General features: G+C 44.5%; 3 protein-coding genes across 7 annotated transcripts; all 3 read left to right on the plus strand.

Moving 5' to 3' along the window:
• The first annotated feature begins 377 nt into the window (after window positions 1–377).
• LOC115171471 (progranulin) lies at window positions 378–9,579 on the plus strand. Of its 2 annotated transcripts, none has more exons than XM_029728301.1 (17): window positions 378–492; window positions 1,498–1,638; window positions 1,908–2,045; window positions 2,716–2,844; window positions 3,014–3,098; window positions 3,185–3,291; window positions 3,517–3,667; window positions 3,776–3,880; window positions 3,980–4,071; window positions 4,214–4,456; window positions 4,894–5,104; window positions 5,225–5,316; window positions 5,456–5,698; window positions 6,134–6,463; window positions 7,682–7,924; window positions 8,186–8,431; window positions 8,642–9,579. In XM_029728301.1, the coding sequence occupies exons 2-17, from the start codon at window positions 1,498–1,500 to the stop codon at window positions 8,783–8,785; spliced, it is 2,700 nt and encodes an 899-aa protein (XP_029584161.1). In that variant the 5' UTR covers window positions 378–492; the 3' UTR covers window positions 8,786–9,579. The 2 variants fall into 2 exon arrangements, with proteins under 2 accessions (XP_029584161.1, XP_029584162.1); XM_029728302.1 differs by having other exon boundaries at window positions 3,779–3,880.
• Window positions 9,580–11,604: 2,025 nt separating this feature from the next.
• LOC115171472 (RUN domain-containing protein 1) lies at window positions 11,605–16,443 on the plus strand. Of its 4 annotated transcripts, XM_029728303.1 has the most exons (7): window positions 11,605–11,666; window positions 11,783–12,165; window positions 12,786–12,794; window positions 12,951–13,109; window positions 13,227–13,425; window positions 13,559–13,654; window positions 13,743–16,443. In XM_029728303.1, exons 1-7 carry the CDS (start codon window positions 11,627–11,629, stop codon window positions 14,603–14,605), a joined length of 1,749 nt encoding a protein of 582 aa, XP_029584163.1. In that variant the 5' UTR covers window positions 11,605–11,626; the 3' UTR covers window positions 14,606–16,443. The 4 variants fall into 4 exon arrangements, with proteins under 4 accessions (XP_029584163.1, XP_029584164.1, XP_029584166.1 ...); XM_029728304.1 differs by lacking the exon at window positions 12,786–12,794 and having other exon boundaries at window positions 11,606–11,666; XM_029728306.1 differs by having other exon boundaries at window positions 11,640–12,165.
• Window positions 16,444–16,951: 508 nt separating this feature from the next.
• On the plus strand, window positions 16,952–19,116 carry LOC115171473 (60S ribosomal protein L27). Its single transcript, XM_029728308.1, has 5 exons — window positions 16,952–17,049; window positions 17,798–17,880; window positions 18,025–18,194; window positions 18,739–18,849; window positions 19,022–19,116. Exons 2-5 carry the CDS (start codon window positions 17,800–17,802, stop codon window positions 19,068–19,070), a joined length of 411 nt encoding a protein of 136 aa, XP_029584168.1. The 5' UTR covers window positions 16,952–17,049; window positions 17,798–17,799; the 3' UTR covers window positions 19,071–19,116.
• The last annotated feature ends 2,583 nt before the right edge of the window (window positions 19,117–21,699 follow it).

Raw genomic sequence — 21,699 nt, forward strand, 5'->3', positions numbered from 1 at the left:
GCTCATGTTCCCAGCATGCCTGTAAAATCCATTTTGCAGGATGAGACACCCCATGTTCCTGTAGGTTGACCCAATAATTCATTGCCAACTGCTGTCTCCTAATCTACAATGGTATATCCCCCCATCTACACCTGTAGCGCAGCCACTGGCGAGGTCCGAAACGCCCCACTACATTATCTGAGTCCTTGCCCTTGCTTGTTTCTCCTCCATCCTATCTGTTATTGTTGGTTTGTCCCAATGACAGTAATTATATTTGTCCTTTGAACTACTGCACCTCCTAGCGGAGAAGCTTTTCTAGTACCTGTCAGTGGTGCGTGTGTGGTAGATTGACACCTTTGTAAACCATTCAGAATGTCGAATAGCTAGGAAGACATTTAGGGGCGTGAACATATTTCCTGTACTTGATATTTTGTTGTTGAGAAACTTCAGCGCGTTCAGGAGTCGGCTACATTGTCAAGGAGCGCTGACACCTGTAAAGTCACTGAGATAGAGGTACGGTCAACTTTTTGATTTAGATAGTGGCAAGATCTCAATGACAAATATTGAATTATAAATGCACCAAATGTTGTACTTCAAATTAAATTGCATATATTGTTTATGCTATCCTTGTCATTGCTTTTAAATTGTTGTCATTGTTCATTGTCTTTTGTGATAACAATTACAAATGGTGGGTGGGTCCATCTTTTACAATTCTAAATGCACATTATGACCAACGTGATTGAGTGTGTGCCAATATAAAAATAAGCATGGTGATATATCAGGGTCCACAGTTCTTCTGAAACTGTTAAAGCCCATTTTCTTCTCCTTTTGAAACGACCTTGTGACAAAATACAGTAAGTGAACAGTATTGATTGTCAGGTGAATATTGTCTGTGGTTAATACACCTGTGTTCCCTATTGCTCTTGATACCACAATGAAGGAAAGTATCTCTTATGGGAGGTACTTGGCTCAGATTAAGGTGAATTTTCCTTTCATAAAAACAGGTAAACCGAAAGTAGAAGTGCTGTATGTTGCATCATTTTTGTGTCTAGTAGCCTAAACAACATTGAAGCAATGGTAGACTGCTTTAATAATCTCCCCTATGAAGCTCAACACTTAGTAACAGTATAATCACATCCCCATTCCTGCATCATAGATTCATTCCTTAAATGTGGTTGCATATGAGGAGGGCTTTGTCTTGGTAAGAATGTGGAACTATTAACTGTCTGAAGCTCACCCCATGGAACATAAAAGAGGAAGTGAATCTATGAAAATAGCTTGGGGAATTTTGATATACTTTAGTAGGCTACAGCAGTACCTCAGGAGATTGTCTGAAAGTTACTCTAGTTAAGAGGAAAGTGAGAGTTCTGTCTAGATTTAGTTCTGATGACTCCATTGTTGTGATTTTATGCATTTCTGTACAAAAGAGCTTTTATAACATTTGTCAGTTATTGATTGTACAGTAAATGTATATAATATACAGTTTGTGTTACACGTTATTTATGTCTCTCTCTCCAGATGCAGAGGTATCTGGTGCTCTGTATGGCCCTGCTGGCCCAGGTCTCTGCTGATGACTGCCCAGGAGGAGAGGCGTGTGAGGAGGGCAACACCTGCTGCAAGGTCCCCTCCGATGGCTATGAATGTTGCCCAATGTATCAGGTATATGGGATGGTGCCTGCAGAGCTTAGCCCTTAGCTTTATTTGCAGCCTGAACCCGAGTTCCCTAACCCTTGTACACTGAATTATATCTATTAGAAGTGTACAAACCAAATAGGTAGACTATGGTGTCATTGTCTCTTACCCTGAAATAGATACCTCTTTAATTGCACGCTTGTGCTAGCATTCTCTCGTAGAATCTGTTTGGTCTGTAAGATGTGAGATTCTAACACACTTTGTTAATCAAACTACTCTCTTACCATTTATCTCAGGCTGAGTGCTGTGAGGATCATATCCACTGCTGCCCTGAGGGAACACTCTGCGTTGTGAATGAGTCCATGTGTGTGAATGGAACTGTCTCCCTACCATGGGTGGACAGAGTCTCTGCTAAACAGTCCATATATCCTAAAGTAAGAATGTCAGTGAATCCAGGAAGAAAGTGTAGCTGACTATTGACAACGTTGAAATGCACTGTAACAATGACACCAGTTGACTTTCATGGCAATATGTGTCCCTGTTTTCAATCATTCACATTGTTGAGGAAAACATGTTGGAGGAATCAGGCAGAACTCATTTATCAGCAATAAGAGTTCATTCAAGCAACTGCAGGGATGATCACTTTCTGGATGAAACTGGAGAGGAACTTAAAAATGTCCAGAATCACACAGTCATTTATATTCTTCATCTACACAAAGAACTGCTTACTCCTCTCTTAAAGCTTTATACAAACAAGAATCGGTTCTAACCAGTTCTCACAGCCTAAGATAGGGGAGTGATAAGATCTTTAGAGCCTAAATAGACAGAACTAGAATTCAGCCTGGTTACGCCTTTAGTGTTCTAGAGATAAGTAGCCAAAAACAAATCAATCCTTTGTGCGGTGTGTGAAGAGGGTACTGAAAATGAACAGTGAAAAGTACATACAGTACTATTCAACTCAAGCATACCATTAGACTGTAACAAATCCATTTTGCCCCCAACAACGTAATTAACATAGATGAACGTAAGGTAATCAAAAATACTATGATCAGTCATGTTTTTTGTCATTGAAAAAGTAAAATGTATTTTTTTCTACCCCTCTAGTCTTTCAGAATGATCAGTGCATATGCCGGGGATGAGGATGATAACATCTGCCCTGACAAGTCCCACTGCCCCGAAGAGTTCTCCTGTCTGAAGGCCACTACAGGCTATGGTTGCTGTCCTGTTGCTCATGTAATAACCTAAACACTGTTGCAATCTAGCCTTTTCCGACAGATTCATACTGTTATACCGTTCACATAAACATGCATTGGTGTCAATGGAAAAACTGGAGTTATGTGCACAGATATCAAGTTAGGATGCAGGCCTGAGTGAATAGTAAATTGATCTAATGTACACACAGGCTGTGCCTTGCTCTGATGGGAAACATTGCTGTCCTGAAGGCCACCAGTGCAGCACAGACTGCAGCTCCTGCATCAAACAGACAGGTTAGACTCTTGTGGAGTCGTGTTGCCATCTTATGCTTCTGTTGCAACATCATCACTAACCCCTCTGCCTTCTTCCACCCCGGCAGAGCCTGTTGTTGCAGTGATGTGCAGTGACAGAGAGTCTGAGTGCCCAGAGGGAACCACATGCTGTGAGACTCCAGATGGGAGTTGGGGGTGCTGCCCCATGCCCAAGGTACAGGGGGGCTATATGGAGGGGGCTAGGGGGTTACCATCATGGATTTGCGAGTCAGGAATAATATTGGTCCTTTGAATGTGTGACATGTGCACTCTCCAGTGTCTGTAATCACTCCATGGAGAGATGTCTAATCAAGGATTTGCATGGCCTATGTACTAATCCTTTGTTTATATATGGTCATCTCATGAGGTGATTCTCTGTGTGTCTGTGTGCACTGACCAGGCTGTGTGCTGTGAGGATAAGATTCACTGTTGTCCTGAGGGCAGCACCTGTGACATCAAGCAATCCAAGTGTATATCCACTACCAACAAGGAAATGCCCATGTGGGCTAAGTTCCCTGCCCGCAAGAGGGCAGAGTGGGAAAACCAGAATGGTAGGTTTCACCCCCCCCCCAAAAGGCATCTTTTCCTGGTCTATTTTTGTACCAATCACTGTCTGGATGTTAATGTGTATATGATTATTTTGCTGTACGTGCTTCCAGAAGTTGCCCAAGTGACAACACCTATTCCAGACACTACCACCTCAGCCAATAGGAGTCCTGCTTCTCTTTGGGAGGGTACTTCTCCACCCTTCATTAGGACAGGAGGTATGACATTACACTTCTTAGAACAATACAATAGTGTTGTGGAATATTTTATTAGCTCGTCCAGTTGTGTTGATCGCTAACACCCTGCTGTCTCTCCAGACGTTCCCTGTGATGAGTCAACGGCCTGTTTGGATGGAACCACATGTTGTAAAACACAGGAAGGAGGATGGGCATGCTGTCCTCTGCCACAGGTATACTATGTCTCATACTGTAGGGGCCCATTCACTCTCTTAGCTAATCAATTTCTTCAAGATAGAACAACCTGATTGCATGTATTTTGCTTGTCCCGTGACAGCTTCCCCTTTTTGTTTGGGTTCTTCTTCTCTCTTCCAGGCAGTTTGCTGCAGTGACTTTGTCCACTGCTGCCCACATGGTAAGAAGTGCAACCAGGCTGCCCAGACGTGTGACGACCCCTCAGGCTCCCCCTCTGAGCCCTGGCTGAAGAAGGTTCCTGCCGTGCCTCGGGAGGGTAAATTGCCAGGAAATGTTACCTGTGACCCCACCTACATGTGTCCCGACAACACCACCTGCTGCAAGACAGCGTCAGGAGACTGGGCCTGCTGCCCTTTGCCTGAGGTAGGGACAGAGAGATGTGGCTACTACTGCTGTGGATAGGCAAATTAATTGAATGGCCTCTTAACTTGACTGCTCTGCGGTGAGAGATTCTGTATGGCTAACAAAGAGGCACTTAGTTTTGGTCTTTACGACATCCCATTATCACTTCCTCATTCTTTACTCCTGTCAGCTTGCTGCTGCTTGTGATCTTAACCTTTCTTCTACCTTGTAAAGGGGTTTTGGAGCTTGAACCACATGTTGTTTTATAGCAAGGGGGGGGCTATGTTTCATTGAAAAGTAGAACTGGGAAACTGGGTAATATAGGGAGTCACAACTTTTCTCTAACTTGCATAATCTCTTCTGCAACCAGCAATACTTCTACATAATTTCTATAAAGGCTTGTGACAGTCTTAAATGACAGGAAATGTTTTGTGTGTCCTTTCCCTTCCTCCCTCCAGGCTGTTTGCTGTGAGGACCACGAGCACTGCTGCCCCCATGGCACCACCTGTGACCTGGCTGGCCTCACCTGTGATGGTCCCTCAGGGTCAGAGCCTATGGTGGGGAAGGTGCAAGCTCTCACAACCCTGGCACCTGATCATGAAGAGGCAGCCACAGACCAGCAAGGGGTGCAGATGGATGACATGGAGCTGTCTACAAAGGATGACAAAGGTGACAAAGACGAGGAGGGGCCCAGGACACAGTATGACGCCCACACCACCTGCTGCTTTATTAAATATTTTGTTAGCTCGTCCAGTTGTGTTGATCGCTAACACCCTGCTGTCTCTCCAGACGTTCCCTGTGATGAGTCAACGGCCTGTTTGGATGGAACCACATGTTGTAAAACACAGGAAGGAGGATGGGCATGCTGTCCTCTGCCACAGGTATACTATGTCTCATACTGTAGGGGCCCATTCACTCTCTTAGCTAATCAATTTCTTCAAGATAGAACAACCTGATTGCATGTATTTTGCTTGTCCCGTGACAGCTTCCCCTTTTTGTTTGGGTTCTTCTCTCTTCCAGGCAGTTTGCTGCAGTGACTTTGTCCACTGCTGCCCACATGGTAAGAAGTGCAACCAGGCTGCCCAGACGTGTGACGACCCCTCAGGCTCCCCCTCTGAGCCCTGGCTGAAGAAGGTTCCTGCCGTGCCTCGGGAGGGTAAATTGCCAGGAAATGTTACCTGTGACCCCACCTACATGTGTCCCGACAACACCACCTGCTGCAAGACAGCGTCAGGAGACTGGGCCTGCTGCCCTTTGCCTGAGGTAGGGACAGAGAGATGTGGCTACTACTGCTGTGGATAGGCAAATTAATTGAATGGCCTCTTAACTTGACTGCTCTGCGGTGAGAGATTCTGTATGGCTAACAAAGAGGCACTTAGTTTTGGTCTTTACGACATCCCATTATCACTTCCTCATTCTTTACTCCTGTCAGCTTCCTGCTGCATGTGATCTTAACCTTTCTTCTGCCTTGTAAAGGGGTTTTGGAGCTTGAACCACATGTTGTTTTATAGCAAGGGGGGGGCTATGTTTCATTGAAAAGTAGAACTGGGAAACTGGGTAATATAGGGAGTCACAACTTTTCTCTAACTTGCATAATCTCTTCTGCAACCAGCAATACTTCTACATAATTTCTATAAAGGCTTGTGACAGTCTTAAATGACAGAAAATGCTTGTTGTGTGTCCTTTCCCTCCCTCCAGGCTGTTTGCTGTGAGGACCACGAGCACTGTTGCCCCCATGACACCACCTGTGACCTGGCTACCCTCACCTGTGATGGCCCCTCAGGGCCAGAGCCGATGGTGGCGAAGGTGCCCGCCCTCACAACCCTGGCACCTGATCATGAGGAGGCACCTGCAGACCTCCAGGGGGTGCAGATGGACGACATGGAGCTGCCTACAGAGGATGATGAAAGTGACGAAGACGAGGAGTTGCACAGGACACAGTGTGACGCCCACACCAGCTGCCCAAAGGACGCCACCTGCTGCTTTATGAAATCCACCCAGAAATGGGGCTGCTGCCCACTGCCACAGGTGAGTGTTACAGTAATGGTTATTGCTGAGCAATTGGTGCTTTTGAGGTCTGTTCAGTTTCGGTTCGATTATAAATAAATAATAACGGATTTCGGTTTCGATTATTTTGGTTGAATGCTGTAACAGCACAGAATATAACAATACAAGTCCCATGGTGGAAGTGACTGCCCATTACTGCTTATCACTTATCACATTGCTTTACTTTAATAAAATATTACTTTTTGTGTATATTACATTTGTTTTAATTTAAGAACTTTATTTCATTCCAATTCATCATTTCATCTCTATAGAGCTGCTGCCTATGCTGTCTGACAAAATCAATTTTTTTTTAGTTCTTCAACATAAATAAGGCATACTTTTATGACTGCTGAATACCAACTATCAATTACTTTGATCATGTATTTTCAAGTAGAGATACCTCGCGAAGCAACAGCTGCTCCAAAGACAGTACAGTATGAAGATAGGCAGAAACTGCTTCTCCAATAGAAATATGCAATCATGCTTGTAGGCGATGTCATGGCGACGTTGGCTAGCTAAGCTCGTTCAGAAACGTCATTGGGTGTAACGGGCATCACGTGCCGAACTGCGCATGTTCATGCCATCAAATCAAAGGCACTTCTTCAATATAGTAATTTTTGATTAAAATTAAAACGTGTAAGATTGTCACTTTGGAGTAATAACTTGTTCAACTATAAAAAGGTATTGGCTCGAATCTAGGTTGTACCTTTAGATTTGGATTTAAAAAAAAAAATGTAAGGACACTTTATTTTTTTTATTTTTTTACTTGTCCCATTGACTTCTCAAACCCCAGCCTGGTCTGCTTCTCAAGCGCTCTCCATATCCCTTCCGTAGCAGGCATAAAAGAAACACAGACCGGACAAGTCGATGCGCAATGGATTATAGTCATTGTAGTTAATTACAATGTTTTATGCGCTAAACTATGTAGAATATTGGCCTGTTGGAAACAACTCCCTACAACATCTCACAGTCCAGGCTGGATCTGATTTATCTCTAAAGGAACTGCAACGTGCACATTGAGCTCATAAAAATATCTGAACAAAATGGAATTAAAATAATTGAACTGACATCAGTCAATTAGTTGTTTGATAACCAACATGTGAATCACTCAGCACTATTAATGGTGTTCCCAACTAGTGAGGAAGGATGTTAGGGAATGAAAGCCCTTTCCCTCACTACTCGCTGTTCCCTCTTCCCCAGGCAGTGTGCTGTGCTGATGGAGAGCACTGCTGTCCCAAAGACTACAGATGTGATATGAGCAAGACTTCCTGCTCTAAGGGTGGGGTGGTGATCCCATGGTACAACAAGCTGGCAGCTGAGCCACATGACATTGCCCTTACTACCCCCCTCTCTGTGAAGTGTGACACCCAGAACAGATGCCCTGAAGGCTCCAGCTGCTGCCAACTTTCCACAGGACAGTGGGGCTGCTGCCCCCTGCGCAAGGTGTGTGTTTGTGTGAGCGAGGGTGTGTGTTGGTATGCACATGCGTATAGAGAACCCTAGAAACAGTTTTGCTCTGCTATCTCACATGGGGAACCTTTCATGTCTGTACCACATCTGGCCGTGATTGGGAGTCCCATAGGGCAGCGCACAATTGGCCCAGCGATTGTCCGGGTTTGGCCAGGGTAGGCTGTCATTGTAAATAAGAATTTGTTCTTAACTGACTTGCCTAGTTAAATAAAACGAATTTGTCTCCCTGTATAGGCTGTGTGCTGTGCAGATGAGGAGCACTGCTGTCCACAGGGCTACAGCTGTAACATGGGCTCAGGGACTTGCCAGAAGCTAATGTTTCTTCAGTTCCAGACGGTACCCCTAACCCGGGTATCTGCGCCTGAGCCCCCGACCCCACAGGAGAAGGAAATCCACTGTGGGGGGCCGTTTGTCTGCAATAATGAGGAGACATGCTGCAAGGCCTCCGCCACTACATGGGCATGCTGTCCCGTTCCAAATGTATGATATACACCTCCACCCTCTCACCACAGACACCACAAACGCTTCTAGAAATGTCATACTAATGTTAGTGGCGTTCAAGACTAAGGCATCTACTCTCCTTCTATTGAATAGTCAAATTCCTATATGATTTCTCTCATTGCTTCCTCGATCTCTTTTTTTTACTCTCCCTTCCACCTTATCCCTGTCTTCCTCCACCTGTCCTCCTAGGCGGTGTGCTGCAGTGACATGAAGCACTGCTGCACTACAGGCTACACCTGTGGTGAGGGAGGGTCCTGCACCCAGTCCACTGGCTTCAAATGGGACCACTGGCAGGTGTTCTTCTCCAACAAGAAGAGAGCCCTGCGTGTGTGACAACATTGGGCCAACCGTTGGAGTGATAGGCCCACACTACACCACCAGACGCATTGCACTAATGAAGGGACGCAGGAACTTAATATCACTGTTACAGTATATCAAATTGTGTTTTTTTACAGAGGAAAAATATTGTGTGCATATTTAGGAAAGGGAAGTGAAAATAAGTAACATTTTGCACCATTGGTAGGTGCTTGGAATGTTACTACATTTACTTCAAGAGATACCCATGCTTGCTCATGAACAGAAACTATCAAGATTGTCACAGAGGAGCATATAAATGACAAGAACTTAGTACTGTTTTACGTTACCTTTTAAACAGGAAGTGTGTTGTTTTTTAGTTGATCGTGTGAAGTGCATTGTGCCTCATAGTTTCAGGTATACCTTTGAAGTGACATTTTTACCTTCATTTAACTAGGAAAGTCAGTTAAGAACAAATTCTTAGGAACAGTGGGTTAACTGCCTCGTTCAGGGGCAGAACGACAGATTTTTACCTTGTCAACTCGGGGATTCGATTTTGCAACCTTTCGGTCACTAGTCCAACGCTCTAACCACTAGGCTACCTGCCACCCCATATGCCCTCCTAGTCCAACGCTCTAACCACTAGGCTACCTGCCGCCCCATATGCCCTCCGTCTTGTTGCTACCACGTTTTAAGTAAGAAATGGATTATCCCACTTCCTTGTGTTTTACAAATTATGCAATTTGAAATAGTCTGTAATGATTCTGGCTGTTGCTACCATAGGGAATTAATTTGCTGTAAAATGTGAATAAAAAAAATAAGTCATTGCCAAATCAGTTGTACACTATGCATGTGTTGGTTTATAATCAGTGTTCACGCAAATCTGTGCCCGGGATGTAACTATAGTAGGCCTTGCAAGTAAAAAGGAAAAAACTTGAGGTGATAAAGGTGAGTACTGAGTGGACTACAGTTGGAGAAAAACCACATTCAACATCTGATACTAATTACCAATCACTGGGAAGTTTTCTGTGGGTTTTATGGTGGACTTCACCCAAAAAGATGTATTGGTGCCACCAAACTGGATGGTTTGAAACCAATAAAATAAATATTACATTTACATTTACGTCATTTAGCAGACGCTCTTATCCAGAGCTACTTACAGTAGTGAATGCATACATTTCATTTTTTTTTTCTGTGCTGGCCCCCCGCGGGAATCGAACCCACAACCCTGGCGTTGCAAACACCATGCTCTACCAACTGAGCTACAGGGAAGGCATATGTATAAATCCATACGTAATAATGATACTAACTTAATCCACCAAAATAAAAAATAGTATATAGACAAAACAAACTCCCACTTCTTATTTTAGATCCCCATATCTCCCTTCTCAGGCTCTAGGACCTGACAGGGTGGTACGGCTTGGGTCAATATTCCTTAACTCCTGTGCTGTGAAATCTTTCTGCCCCAGGAACCGCTCCGCCGCAATCACTATGATTTCTATCTTCCTGAACATTCTCCCCACCTTGGCAGTGCCAATAATTACCATAGCTATAAATGCCACAAAGTCCACCTTCTTAACCTTTAAAATGTCAGGATCCTGCTGGTGAAAGGCAACCCCTGCAGCCTAGACCTATCCACTACCTTGGACTCTTCTGGAGCACCATTCAAACCTTTTCATAGCTGCTGCATATGAAATACTGTGCAACCCTGACTAAGCCACCTCCTTCTCTTTCACCCTTGTGGGGTATTCGGAGGACGTGGCTTCATTGTTCCACCGCAATTGCAACATGTCACATATTCATCACTTTTATAAACATATGGTCTCTTCCACTTGGACATCTCGGCTTCTCCCTTCTGCAAACACTTGCTACATGACCAAAAGCTTCACAATGATCACACTGCATTGGTCTTGGGATAAATGCTCTGACTCTGTACTTAATATACCCTAACTGCACTTGAGTAGGGAGACTCCACATAAACAATAAAAAAAATAACAGCTAGACTTCACCTTTTCACCATTCATCACACGATTCATCCAATGTGCTTCAATTACTCCAGGAATATTTTTAATCTCTTCAAAGTCAACTTCCCAGGAGACGCCTGCGGCGGCCTGATATAACCCCCTTGAGGGGTGCCCTGTTCCGAAACACACGACACTTCAAACGTTTTTATTTTATTTCACCGTTATTTAACCAGGTAGGCTAGTTGAGAACAAGTTCTCATTTACAACTACGACCTGGCCAAGATAAAGCAAAGCAGTTCGACACATATAACAACACAGTTACACATGGAATAAACAAACATACAGTCTATAATATAGTAGAAAAAGCCTATATACAGTGTGTGCAATTGATGTAAGATAAGGGAGGTAAGGCAATAAATAGGCCATGGTGGCGAAGTAATTACAATATAGAAATTAGACACTGGAGTGATTGATGTTCAGAAGATGAATGTGCAAGTAGAGATACTGGGGTGCAAAGGAGCGAGATAAATAAATACAGTATGGGGATGAGGTAGTTGGATGGTCTAGCAATTTAGCAAATCGACTACGGCACATTCCTTCTGATCCGCAGAATCAAAACAAGCCCGCCTCTGGTGATCCTCACAAACCTTCACTTTACCCAGTACTCTCTCCACCAGTTTGGATAACTCAAACGGTTTCTTCACGATTGGTACTCTTCTCAACCACCGGATTAAACAACAACAAACCGTACTCTACTATTCTCGTCACTGTGCCCCACTGGGAAGTTATGCTACGGATAGGTTAAAATGGCATATTGCTGTTTCTTGCAGGCAGTTCACATGCACACCAGATCAGTGCTTTTACGATGACGTAGCACTGTTTATGACGTTTGGAAGCCCGCCTCTTCCTTTGACGTATGAATCTTTCAAGATGGCGATGCACCTGCTTCATCGGTGGTAATTATTTTCATTTCTAAAACGGTGTACATAAACGATAAAACAAAGTTGACAGTTGACAATAACTTTAATATCGGAGGACAACGTTGTCTTTTACCTTTCAAATATGTCGACAGAGGAACTGTCAACCTCGGACAGCGAAGCTGCCTTTGCTGGGGCTGGCGAGCGATGGGCGCCCGTCGGCGCTGTAGCCAGTCCGGAGGATGAGAGCGGGAAGGGAGACGCGGTCGAGCCGAGGAGGAAAGGCTCAGCTGCGTCTGGTGAGACGGAGATGGCCGCAAGGTTGAGGAAACTGGAGGACGAACAGGGCCTGCTGAATTCCTCGCTCCTCGCTTTGACATCTCATTTTGCACAAGTGCAGTTCCGCTTGAAGCAGATAGTTCACGCTCAGACTGATGAGAAGGAGAGGATGCTGGTAGAACTCGAGGAGTTTGCCTTCAAAGGCTGTCCTCACGTTGTGGGATGCAGGCCACAGGATACTCAACAGCTTGAAAACGCGGTAAGTAGTCCATCAAGCCCACGGCTGGTCAGACTTGGTAGATCTAAGAATGTGAACAATGGTTCCTCTTCAGTAAGTTGAAAAATTATGTAAACACAAACACTCAATTGCTAGAGGTTGTGTGATTATGCAAGCTATAAGCTATCCATTATGTGTAGAGAAATAGGTTATGTTCGTCCCCCACAAAACAGACCACAGACAGACACCAATTTAGGCCTACACCAACGTCAGTACAGTGTTCCACCAGTAATACCTGGTGAGGGGATGGGGGTGAGTGTGGTGGTCACATTAGTTGCTGCCCTTACATAGGCTGGTCATCATTCAGTGTCAATCGGACAGCTGTGAGGATGACTCCCTGAGATCTGTTATCTCCAGAGGAAGATAGAAATGGTGGGATCTCATCAACACAATAAGTGACTCACAGGCTCAGTTATTAACATGCTTCCAGAAAATCCTTCTCTGTAATAATAGCTTCTGTATGCACAACTAAACCAAACCCCATTGTTTACTCCATGCAACTCTCCATTTACCTTCGAAATAAAGCCTGCTTGTGTAATACTGTCTTTGATTAAAGGTTTTCTTTTTCTGATTTCCTCTGTGTCTACATGCTTTACTTGTAGGAGGACCTGGTGAGTATGGCTACAGCTCTGTTCCTCTCCAGCATCTGTTTAGTCTGTCTGTCTAGTAAACATGCATGATCAATAAGGGCTGTGTATAGACCCTCCCCTTTGTACACCCCAGTCCTCCACTGACAGTGTATTCTGTGTTCTCTCTTCTCCACACAGAGTGAGAGGGAGAAGAGGGAGCGTCTGGAGGTCCAGAGGGAGAAGCAGAAGGAGCTCATCGTCCAGCTGAAGACCCAGCTGGATGACCTGGAGCGCTATGCCTACCAGGAGGGCAGCTACGACTCCCTGCCCCAGTCGGTGGTCATGGAGAGACAGAAGGTAGGGCTCCGTTCATGTACCAGAAGTCTCCCAAAAGTCCATTCGATACAATGTTGTTTCCTCCCCATGTGTAATGTCCTGGTAATACTCATGACGGTTCCACTCTTCCACTGCCAGGTAATCATTGACGAGTTGATCAAGAAGCTGGATGTGAACTTCAACGAGGACATCGGGAACCTGACGCCTGAGGAGCTAAGACAGAGAGTGGACGCTGCCATCGCTCAAATAGTCAACCCAGCTAGGGTCAAGGAGCAGCTGGTGGACCAGCTCAAGACCCAGATCAGGGACCTAGAGATGTTCATCAACTTCATCCAGGGTAGGTGGCAGTGGGCCTGGGATGCCATGTTGGCTGTGGTTAGGTGTCTTGGAAGCTCACTAATACACACTTTGTTACTGAAATATTCCACCAATATTCTGATTTACTACTGTATTTTGCCTTTACCCAACAGATGAGGTAGGGAACCCTCTTCTGTCTGACGGTGAACCCAGCCAGCAGCCGAGGACAGCAGGGCCCAACACCAGAGCCCCTGGAGGGAGGAAGAAAAGTCAGTTATCACCCAGCATTATTATCATAGGCTCTACAACATCACTCACAATACATCTGTTCTAACAATTCTCTTCTCCTGCCCATAGTGGACCCAGAGCAGGCCCAGAAGATGAGGCAGACAGGCTTGCAGCTGATCCAGCGGGCCCTGGCTGTGCTGCAGATCTTTGCAGTGAGCCAGTTTGGCTGTGCAGCTGGCCACGTTCCCCAGAGCATGTGGTCGCAGGGGGAAGGGGGCCGGGACTACGGCCCTCTGCTGCAGCGTCTGGAGGGGTCTGTAGACCGGGTTCGAGTGCAGGCCTCGTGCAGACAGCCCTCGATAGATCACGTGGTCAGCTACAACAGCAGCTTGGCCCTGGGGTCCCGTGATGAGCTCACGGCCTCAGTGAGGAAGGAGCTAGCCATGGCTCTGAGAGACCTGCTAGCCCATGGTCTCTACTCCCCCTCCCAGGGCATGAGCCTGGTGCTGGCCCCCATCTCCTGCCTGCTGCCCTACAGACCTGGCCCAACGACCATCCACCCCTGGGAGCTCTTTGTCAAGTACTACCACTCCAAAAACGGCAAGGCCTTCGTGGAGTCGCCAGCCCGCCAGCTCTCGCAGTCCTTCAGCCTACCTGTTGCGGGCAATCCGGTCACTGTCACACCCAAGCAGTCTCTGCTCTGGGCCATTCACTCAGTCTTGCTGGAGCACAATCGCTACAAGCGAGGAGCAGACTCAGAGTTCAAGGCTCTGGTATGCATGGCTCTGAACGAGCAGAGGCTGGTGTCATGGCTTAACCTGCTGTGCAAGTCAGGGGCCTTGGTACACCCACACTACCAGCACTGGAGCTACATGGCCCAGACAGGCTTCGAGGGAGCCCTGCGCATCCTGGGACGTATCAGCCACCTCAAGTTTAACCTGCCGGTGGACCTGGCTGTGAGGCAGCTCAAGAACATCAAGGATGCCTTCTGAGAAGGGACCGTCGAGAGACACCCAAAACCATGCTATCAGCTCACATGGTTACCAGGCCTGATTTTAAGGCAAAACAATATATACAATCAACTGGCCCTTGAGGACCGGAAGGCATGGTTTGGGTCTCCATCAAGTTCTGAAATTATAATTGGCATAAAAGATTTGTGCTAATGTTGCTTTATCCGTTTTACTCTAAAGTTATCTTGGGTCAAAACATTTTTGTTAGCATCCCGTCTAAAAACATGGCATGAATTCCGTGCAAAGCTGTTCAACAAAAATCAAGTGTGCAATGTTGAGATGCATTATATAGCAAATCTGATTTTTATATAGCAAATCTGTAACTAACATTTAATTTATCCATGCCCCCCCATAACCACACAAAGGGAGCATATCAAGATCTTAATGACTTGTTACATTGCATTATATGGAACTTGTTGCCTCTCCTTAGGAAACACTTCCTTTATGTGATGTTGTTTGACTTGTCCCTATGGAGATGAGATACAGTAGCTCAGACCTATGCAGATAATGTTGTGAGGTTGGCCTTTTACAGTAACTCACTACTGTATAATGATTACCTATAGAATGGGTGATCATCAATGTGACCAAATGTATAGTCATTCCCTCCCCATACTCTGTAGTATGGGCAAAAACAGACCAGTATCCTGCACTGTCACTAAACTGTACATTTTGTGTTCTCTATGGAAGAGAATAATATGGGTTACTACAGTTCACATTCACAGAGCATTGCTCTCTGTCTGTGGTTACTAAAAGCTCCACTGTTACGTTCACAGAAGATGTGCACTATTCAATGCACTCAGGTCAAATGAACATGGCAACAGTGTATGCTCTCACCAATGAATGTAGAAGAGAGGTCAAAATTCTAAAGATGTCACAAGTGTTCTGAAAATCTAAATGATCACTCATGCAGCATGTAGTGTCTCTCCGTTGAGAAATAACCAGAACGTGTCTTAAAGAAGGTGGATAACGTAGAGGCCCTGTATTAACTGCTGCTTCTTTACTGTTCCAAATGGAAGTGATTTAAAAATGTTTAAAAATAACATATGATTTAACTATTTAGCTTATATGTAATTATATATTTAATCGTCCAATATTTAAGATGATTGTGGGATGTGATCGTCTTTTCTGTTTCTATTCGTTTTTTGAATGGTGAATGAAAACCACGAAGTGAAATCTTCCTATTGCATGTGAATCACATGGGGTGTATCCTGAAAAGCTGAATGTACAAACCATAGATACTGTTCATTTCCACGAGTGAAAACTTATCATCCCTAGTATGGTTTTTCCAACCCTCCTCATATTAAGGTGTAACCTACTTTTCTCTTATGGTCTATGGTATTGTATTGAGGTCTATTTCTATTTTGTTGTATAGTAAATTGCAAATGCCTCAGCCGGACCACTACCAGGCTATGCTTGGATCTGGTCTGTGCTTTACTGGGGTGCATCTCCATGTAGTGAATGGGAGGACAGGTTGTCCTACATCGAAAGGGATACTTTGGTTTGCATAGTTTTGATGTGTTAGTGTGAATATCAATACCCCCTTCATTTAGCCTGCATTGTTACTTTTCACTTTTCAAATGTACTGTGCTCATGTCAAAACTACTGCTAACACAAACATAGATGCACACATCACGATACTACTACCGTACTAAGGAATGTACATTTCTGTATGAAAAATGAGACTTAGTTACTGTCTCTGATTTGTTTTTGTTTTTGTTTGCATACCCTACTGGTCAGATTGAGAAAAAGTTATACAGCTGTTTATTGTTTTTGTTCAATAACTGTATGAATGTGAGCAAATAAACTATTTCAAAAACCTATTTCAGCCCATGCACAATTTGTATCCATTCAGGGCTCTCAACACACTTGTTGTTAATGCACATTAATAAGTCATAAAATACAGGTGTAATAATGATGCCTGATACTTGTCTTTAGTTTAGTCAAGTTGCAGGCCTTCGCATAGCAGCATTGTCACAGAACACTGTCAACTGTGCCAACAACTGAATAGGACACCTTGATTGTCACAGAGAAACTCAATATAGGGCTGACTAGGTTCCCTTTTATAAGCTTGACATAAATGGCTCCCGAGTGGCGCAGCGGTCTAAGGCACTGCATCTCAGTGCTAGAGATATCACTGCAGCCCCTGGTTCGATCCTGGGCTGTATCACAACTGGCCACGATCGGGAGTCCCACAATTGGCCCAGGGTCGTTAGGGTAGGCCGTCATTGTAAATAAGAATTTGTTCTTAACTGACTTGCCTAGTTAAATAAAAATGATGTTCCAAAATAAAGAACCTGTTCCAAGACCAGTTTTGAGCATAGAGGTGTTCCGCTCGGCGGAAATGACGCATCGTTGATTTGATGTGAAAGGTCACGAAAATCTCTTCAACTTCCTTTCCTGCTAGCGGTGGCAACAGAATAGCACCAGTGAGTGAATTTCTAAACACAGTAATCTTCAACCATCTTGATAAATCTTGACGTTTACGTACTTCTTAGTTGTTTTTTACCCTAAAATATACGTTTAAGATCCGGGATTGGGGATAATTTCCCTTAATTTGTAATTTATATTAGAAAAATGTACTTGTATATAGTGTCCGCTATCCATCTCGCTAGCGTTTCAACATGGCAGCTTGCTTGATGAGGTTCATGTCGATTCATAACCAACCACTTCGGTTTTGTAACTTATATAATCGGATAACCATAATGTACTCAGTTAATGGCGTTCGGTTGCCCATTTAAATGTAATTGCATGAATGTATACAAAATCTCGTCGGAATGGTAACGTTAAGCTAGCTAGGTAAATAAACAGTGATGGCTGGACAGTAGAACGAGTAAACATTTACACAAGGCTGAAAACAGCAAAAGAACGTTGGTTAACACCTACTTCAGTCACAACATAGCATGTCATTTAACTTTTCATAAAATACTGTTTTTCGTTGTATGACATGGCTAATTTACGTCATGTTGCTCCTGCAATCGCGTGCAGTCACTGGTCATCTGACGTCCAAGCCGACGTAGCTAGTTAGCTAATAGCATACCGGTAGCCTGTAGTTAACAAACATTCTACTTATATCTAGAAGCAGTAAATATTGTCCCACATTGACCATTCCATGGCGTCTTGTCTTAGTAATAATGCTTTGCTTTTATTTTGTAACTCACTTCTCTTGTCACCCAGAGATGGGCAAGTTCATGAAACCTGGGAAGGTGGTGATGGTCCTTGCTGGGCGCTACGCTGGGCGTAAAGCTGTTATCGTCAAGGTAAGTTTGATCCTGAGCTATTGTTAAATGTGCATATTTCACTCCGTTTGATTAGTTACTGTTTGCTTGGATAATCCTCTTGCAATGTGGTCCATAAACACTGGTAACTGAACAGCTAACTATATATTGATTCTCTCCCTACAGAACATTGATGATGGCACCTCAGACCGCCCTTATAGCCACGCACTGGTCTCAGGCATTGACCGCTACCCCCGCAAAGTGACCACAACCATGGGCAAGAAGAAGGTTGCCAAGAGGTCCAAGATCAAGGCATTTGTGAAGGTGTACAACTACAATCACCTCATGCCCACCAGGTCAGTGCCAAGTGGACATGGGAGTAATGGTTGTTTAGGTGGCTACCTGCTGACATGTGAGACTAAACTGTAGGTGACTAACAGTATTGCATCCATGCAATAATACTACATTTTTATGAAATTCTGGCAGTGGCCAAACTGGATGGAATGTGTAGATGGTGTACAGAGTGGACCCTATTCTGTTGGATGTGGTGAACTACCCTTTCACACTCCTAAGCCATGTTGTACTGAGTTGGCCTGGTTATGTATCCATATCCACCATAGTTGCAGTAGCTGTGCTGGAAAGGGCCATCTGAGCCAGCAAAGTATGGTTTGGGTCAGCACGCTAGTGAAGTCTGGCTGTTCCAACACATTTAATCTCTGCATGCATCAATCAGATTTTGTCCCTACTTAGTAAACTTGATAGATGGCTTGGTTTGATTTTCCTTCTTGATTCTTGGAATGTTCCGAGTAGATTAAGTTTTATCCACTCGTGTTTGTCCTTTATAGGAAATTGGTGTAGGTGTCTTACTAAGTCTCTTGCTGTATTTTTACTTGTGCTCAGATACTCCGTGGACATTCCTCTGGACAAAACCGTCGTCAACAAGGATGTCTTCAGAGACCCTGCCCTGAAACGCAAAGCCAGACGGGAGGCCAAGATTAAGTTTGAGGAGAGGTGAGTCTTTAACTACACCAGGAACCAAGACTTGTGAGAAATGCACAGGTTCCTTGTCCTGATAATATCTGACACATGATACAAGTAGCTTATGTACTATAGGATAATAAAATATCATGTTTTCTTTTTCATCTCCATTAAACCTTTTCTAAAATGCTTTTTCTATCCACAGGTACAAGACAGGCAAGAACAAATGGTTCTTCCAGAAGCTTAGATTCTAGGTGTTCATTTGTTTCACTAACTGTATAAAAAAAAAAATAATAATAATCTTGACTGGGTGTCTTCATTTGTGGTTTTATTGACAAGTGTAAGATGTGTTGGAGATTAAGCAATACAGCTGATTATTGCCTCATAAAAAGCAGTAGAAAGGCGTTTACAAAAGCTGCTTGTTAATACTTTAATGTCATGAATTAACTTATTGGCCCAATCAGACTTGACAAGTAAAAACATACGTGGAAATTTGTTGGTAACGCTTGTAAAGTACAAGCTTGTCCTTTGACATTTTGCTCATATCCATTTCCACACTATCATATTGGTCTAATGGTATCAGTACAGCATAGTGGTCACCAAGCTACTGAATGTTTTCCAGCCACTAGCACACTTGAGAAATCTATTCAAGGGCATTTTTTTTTATATACACTGCTCAAAAAAATAAAGGGAACACTTAAACAACACATCCTAGATCTGAATGAAAGAAATAATCTTATTAAATACTTCTTTTACATAGTTGAATGTGCTGACAACAAAATCCCACAAAAAAATCAATGGAAATCCAATTCATCAACCCATGGAGGTCTGGATTTGGAGTCACACTCAAAGTAAAGTGGAAAACCACACTACAGGCTGATCCAACTTTGATGTAATGTCCTTAAAACAAGTAAAAATGAGGCTCAGTAGTGTGTGTGGCATCCACGTGCCTGTATGACCTCCCTACAACGCCTGGGCATGCTCCTGAGGAGGTGGCGGATGGTCTCCTGAGGGATCTCCTCCCAGACCTGGACTAAAGCATCCGCAAACTCCTGGACAGTCTGTGGTGCAACGTGGCGTTGGTGGATGGAGTGAGACATGATGTCCCAGATGTGCTCAATTGGATTCAGGTCTGGGGAACGGGTGGGCCAGTCCATAGCATCAATGCCTTCCTCTTGCAGGAACTGCTGACACACTCCAGCCACATGAGGTCTAGCATTGTCTTGCATTAGGAGGAACCCAGGGCCAACCGCACCAGCATATGGTCTCACAAGTGGTCTGAGGATCTCATCTCGGTACCTAATGGCAGTCAGGCTACCTCTGGCGAGCACATGGAGGGCTGTGCGGCCCCCCAAAGAAATGCCACCCCACACCATGACTGACCCACTGCCAAACCGGTCATACTGGAGGATGTTGCAGGCAGCAGAACGTTTTCCACGGCGTCTCCAGACTCTGTCACGTGCTCAGTGTGAACCTGCTTTCATCTGTGGCGAATTTGCCAATCTTGGTGTTCTCTGGCAAATGCCAAACGTCCTGCACTGTGTTGGGCTGTAAGCACAACCCCCACCTGTGGACGTCGGGCCCTCATACCACTCTCATGGAGTCTGTTTCTGACCGTTTGAGCAGACGCATGCACATTTGTGGCCTGCTGGAGGTCATTTTGCAGGGCTCTGGCAGTGCTCCTCCTGCTCCTCCTTGCACAAAGGCGGAGGTAGCGGTCCTGCTGCTGGGTTGTTGCCCTCCTACGGCCTCCTCCACGTTTCCTGATGTACTGGCCTGTCTCCTGGTAGCGCCTCCATGCTCTGGACACTACGCTGACAGACACAGCAAACCTTCTTGCCACAGCTCGCATTGATGTGCCATCCTGGATGAGCTGCACTACCTGAGCCACTTGTGTGGGTTGTAGACTCCGTCTCATGCTACCACTAGAGTGAAAGCACCGCCAGCATTCAAAAGTGACCAAAACATCAGCCAGGAAGCATAGGAACTGAGAAGTGGTCTGTGGTCTCCACCTGCAGAACCACTCCTTTATTGGGGGTGTCTTGCTTATTGCCTATAATTTCCACCTGTTGTCTATTCCATTTGCACAACAGCATGTGAAATTTATTGTCAATCAGTGTTGCTTCCTAAGTGGACTGTTTGATTTCACAGAAGTGTGATTGACTTGGATTTACATTCTGTTGTTTAAGTGTTCCCTTTATTTTTTTGAGCAGTATATATATATATATATATATATATATATATATATATTACACTCAGCAACAACAAAAAAAATCCCTTTTTTCAGTACCCTGTCTTTCAAAGAATTTGTAAAAATCCAAATAACTTCAGAGATCATTGTAAAGGGTTTAAACACTTTCCCATGCTTGTTCAATGAACCATAAACAATTAATGAACATGCACCTGTGGAAAGGTCATTAAGACACTAACAGCTTACAGGCAGTAGGCAATTAAGGTCACAGTTATGAAAACTTAAGACACTAAAGAGGCCTTTCTACTGACTGGAAAACCACCAAGAAAGATTCCCGGGGTCCCTGCTCATCTGCGTGAACGTGCCTTAGGCATTCTGCAAGGAGGCATGAGGACTGCAGATGTGGCCAGGGGAATAAATTGCAATGTCTGTACTGTGAGACACCTAAGACAGCGCTACAAGGAGACAGGACGGACAGCTGATCGTCCTCGCAGTAGCAGACCGTTTAACAACACCTCCACAGGATCGGTACATCCGAACATCACACCTGTGGGACAGGTACAGGATGGCAACAACTGCCCGAGTTACACCAGGAACGCACAATACCTCCATCAGTGCTCAGACTGTCCGCAATAGGCTGAGAGATGCTGGACTGAGGGCTTGTAGGCCTGTTGCAAGACAGGTCCTCACCA

Source organism: Salmo trutta, chromosome 32, assembly GCF_901001165.1.
Source record: "Salmo trutta chromosome 32, fSalTru1.1, whole genome shotgun sequence".
Taxonomy (NCBI): domain Eukaryota; kingdom Metazoa; phylum Chordata; class Actinopteri; order Salmoniformes; family Salmonidae; genus Salmo; species Salmo trutta.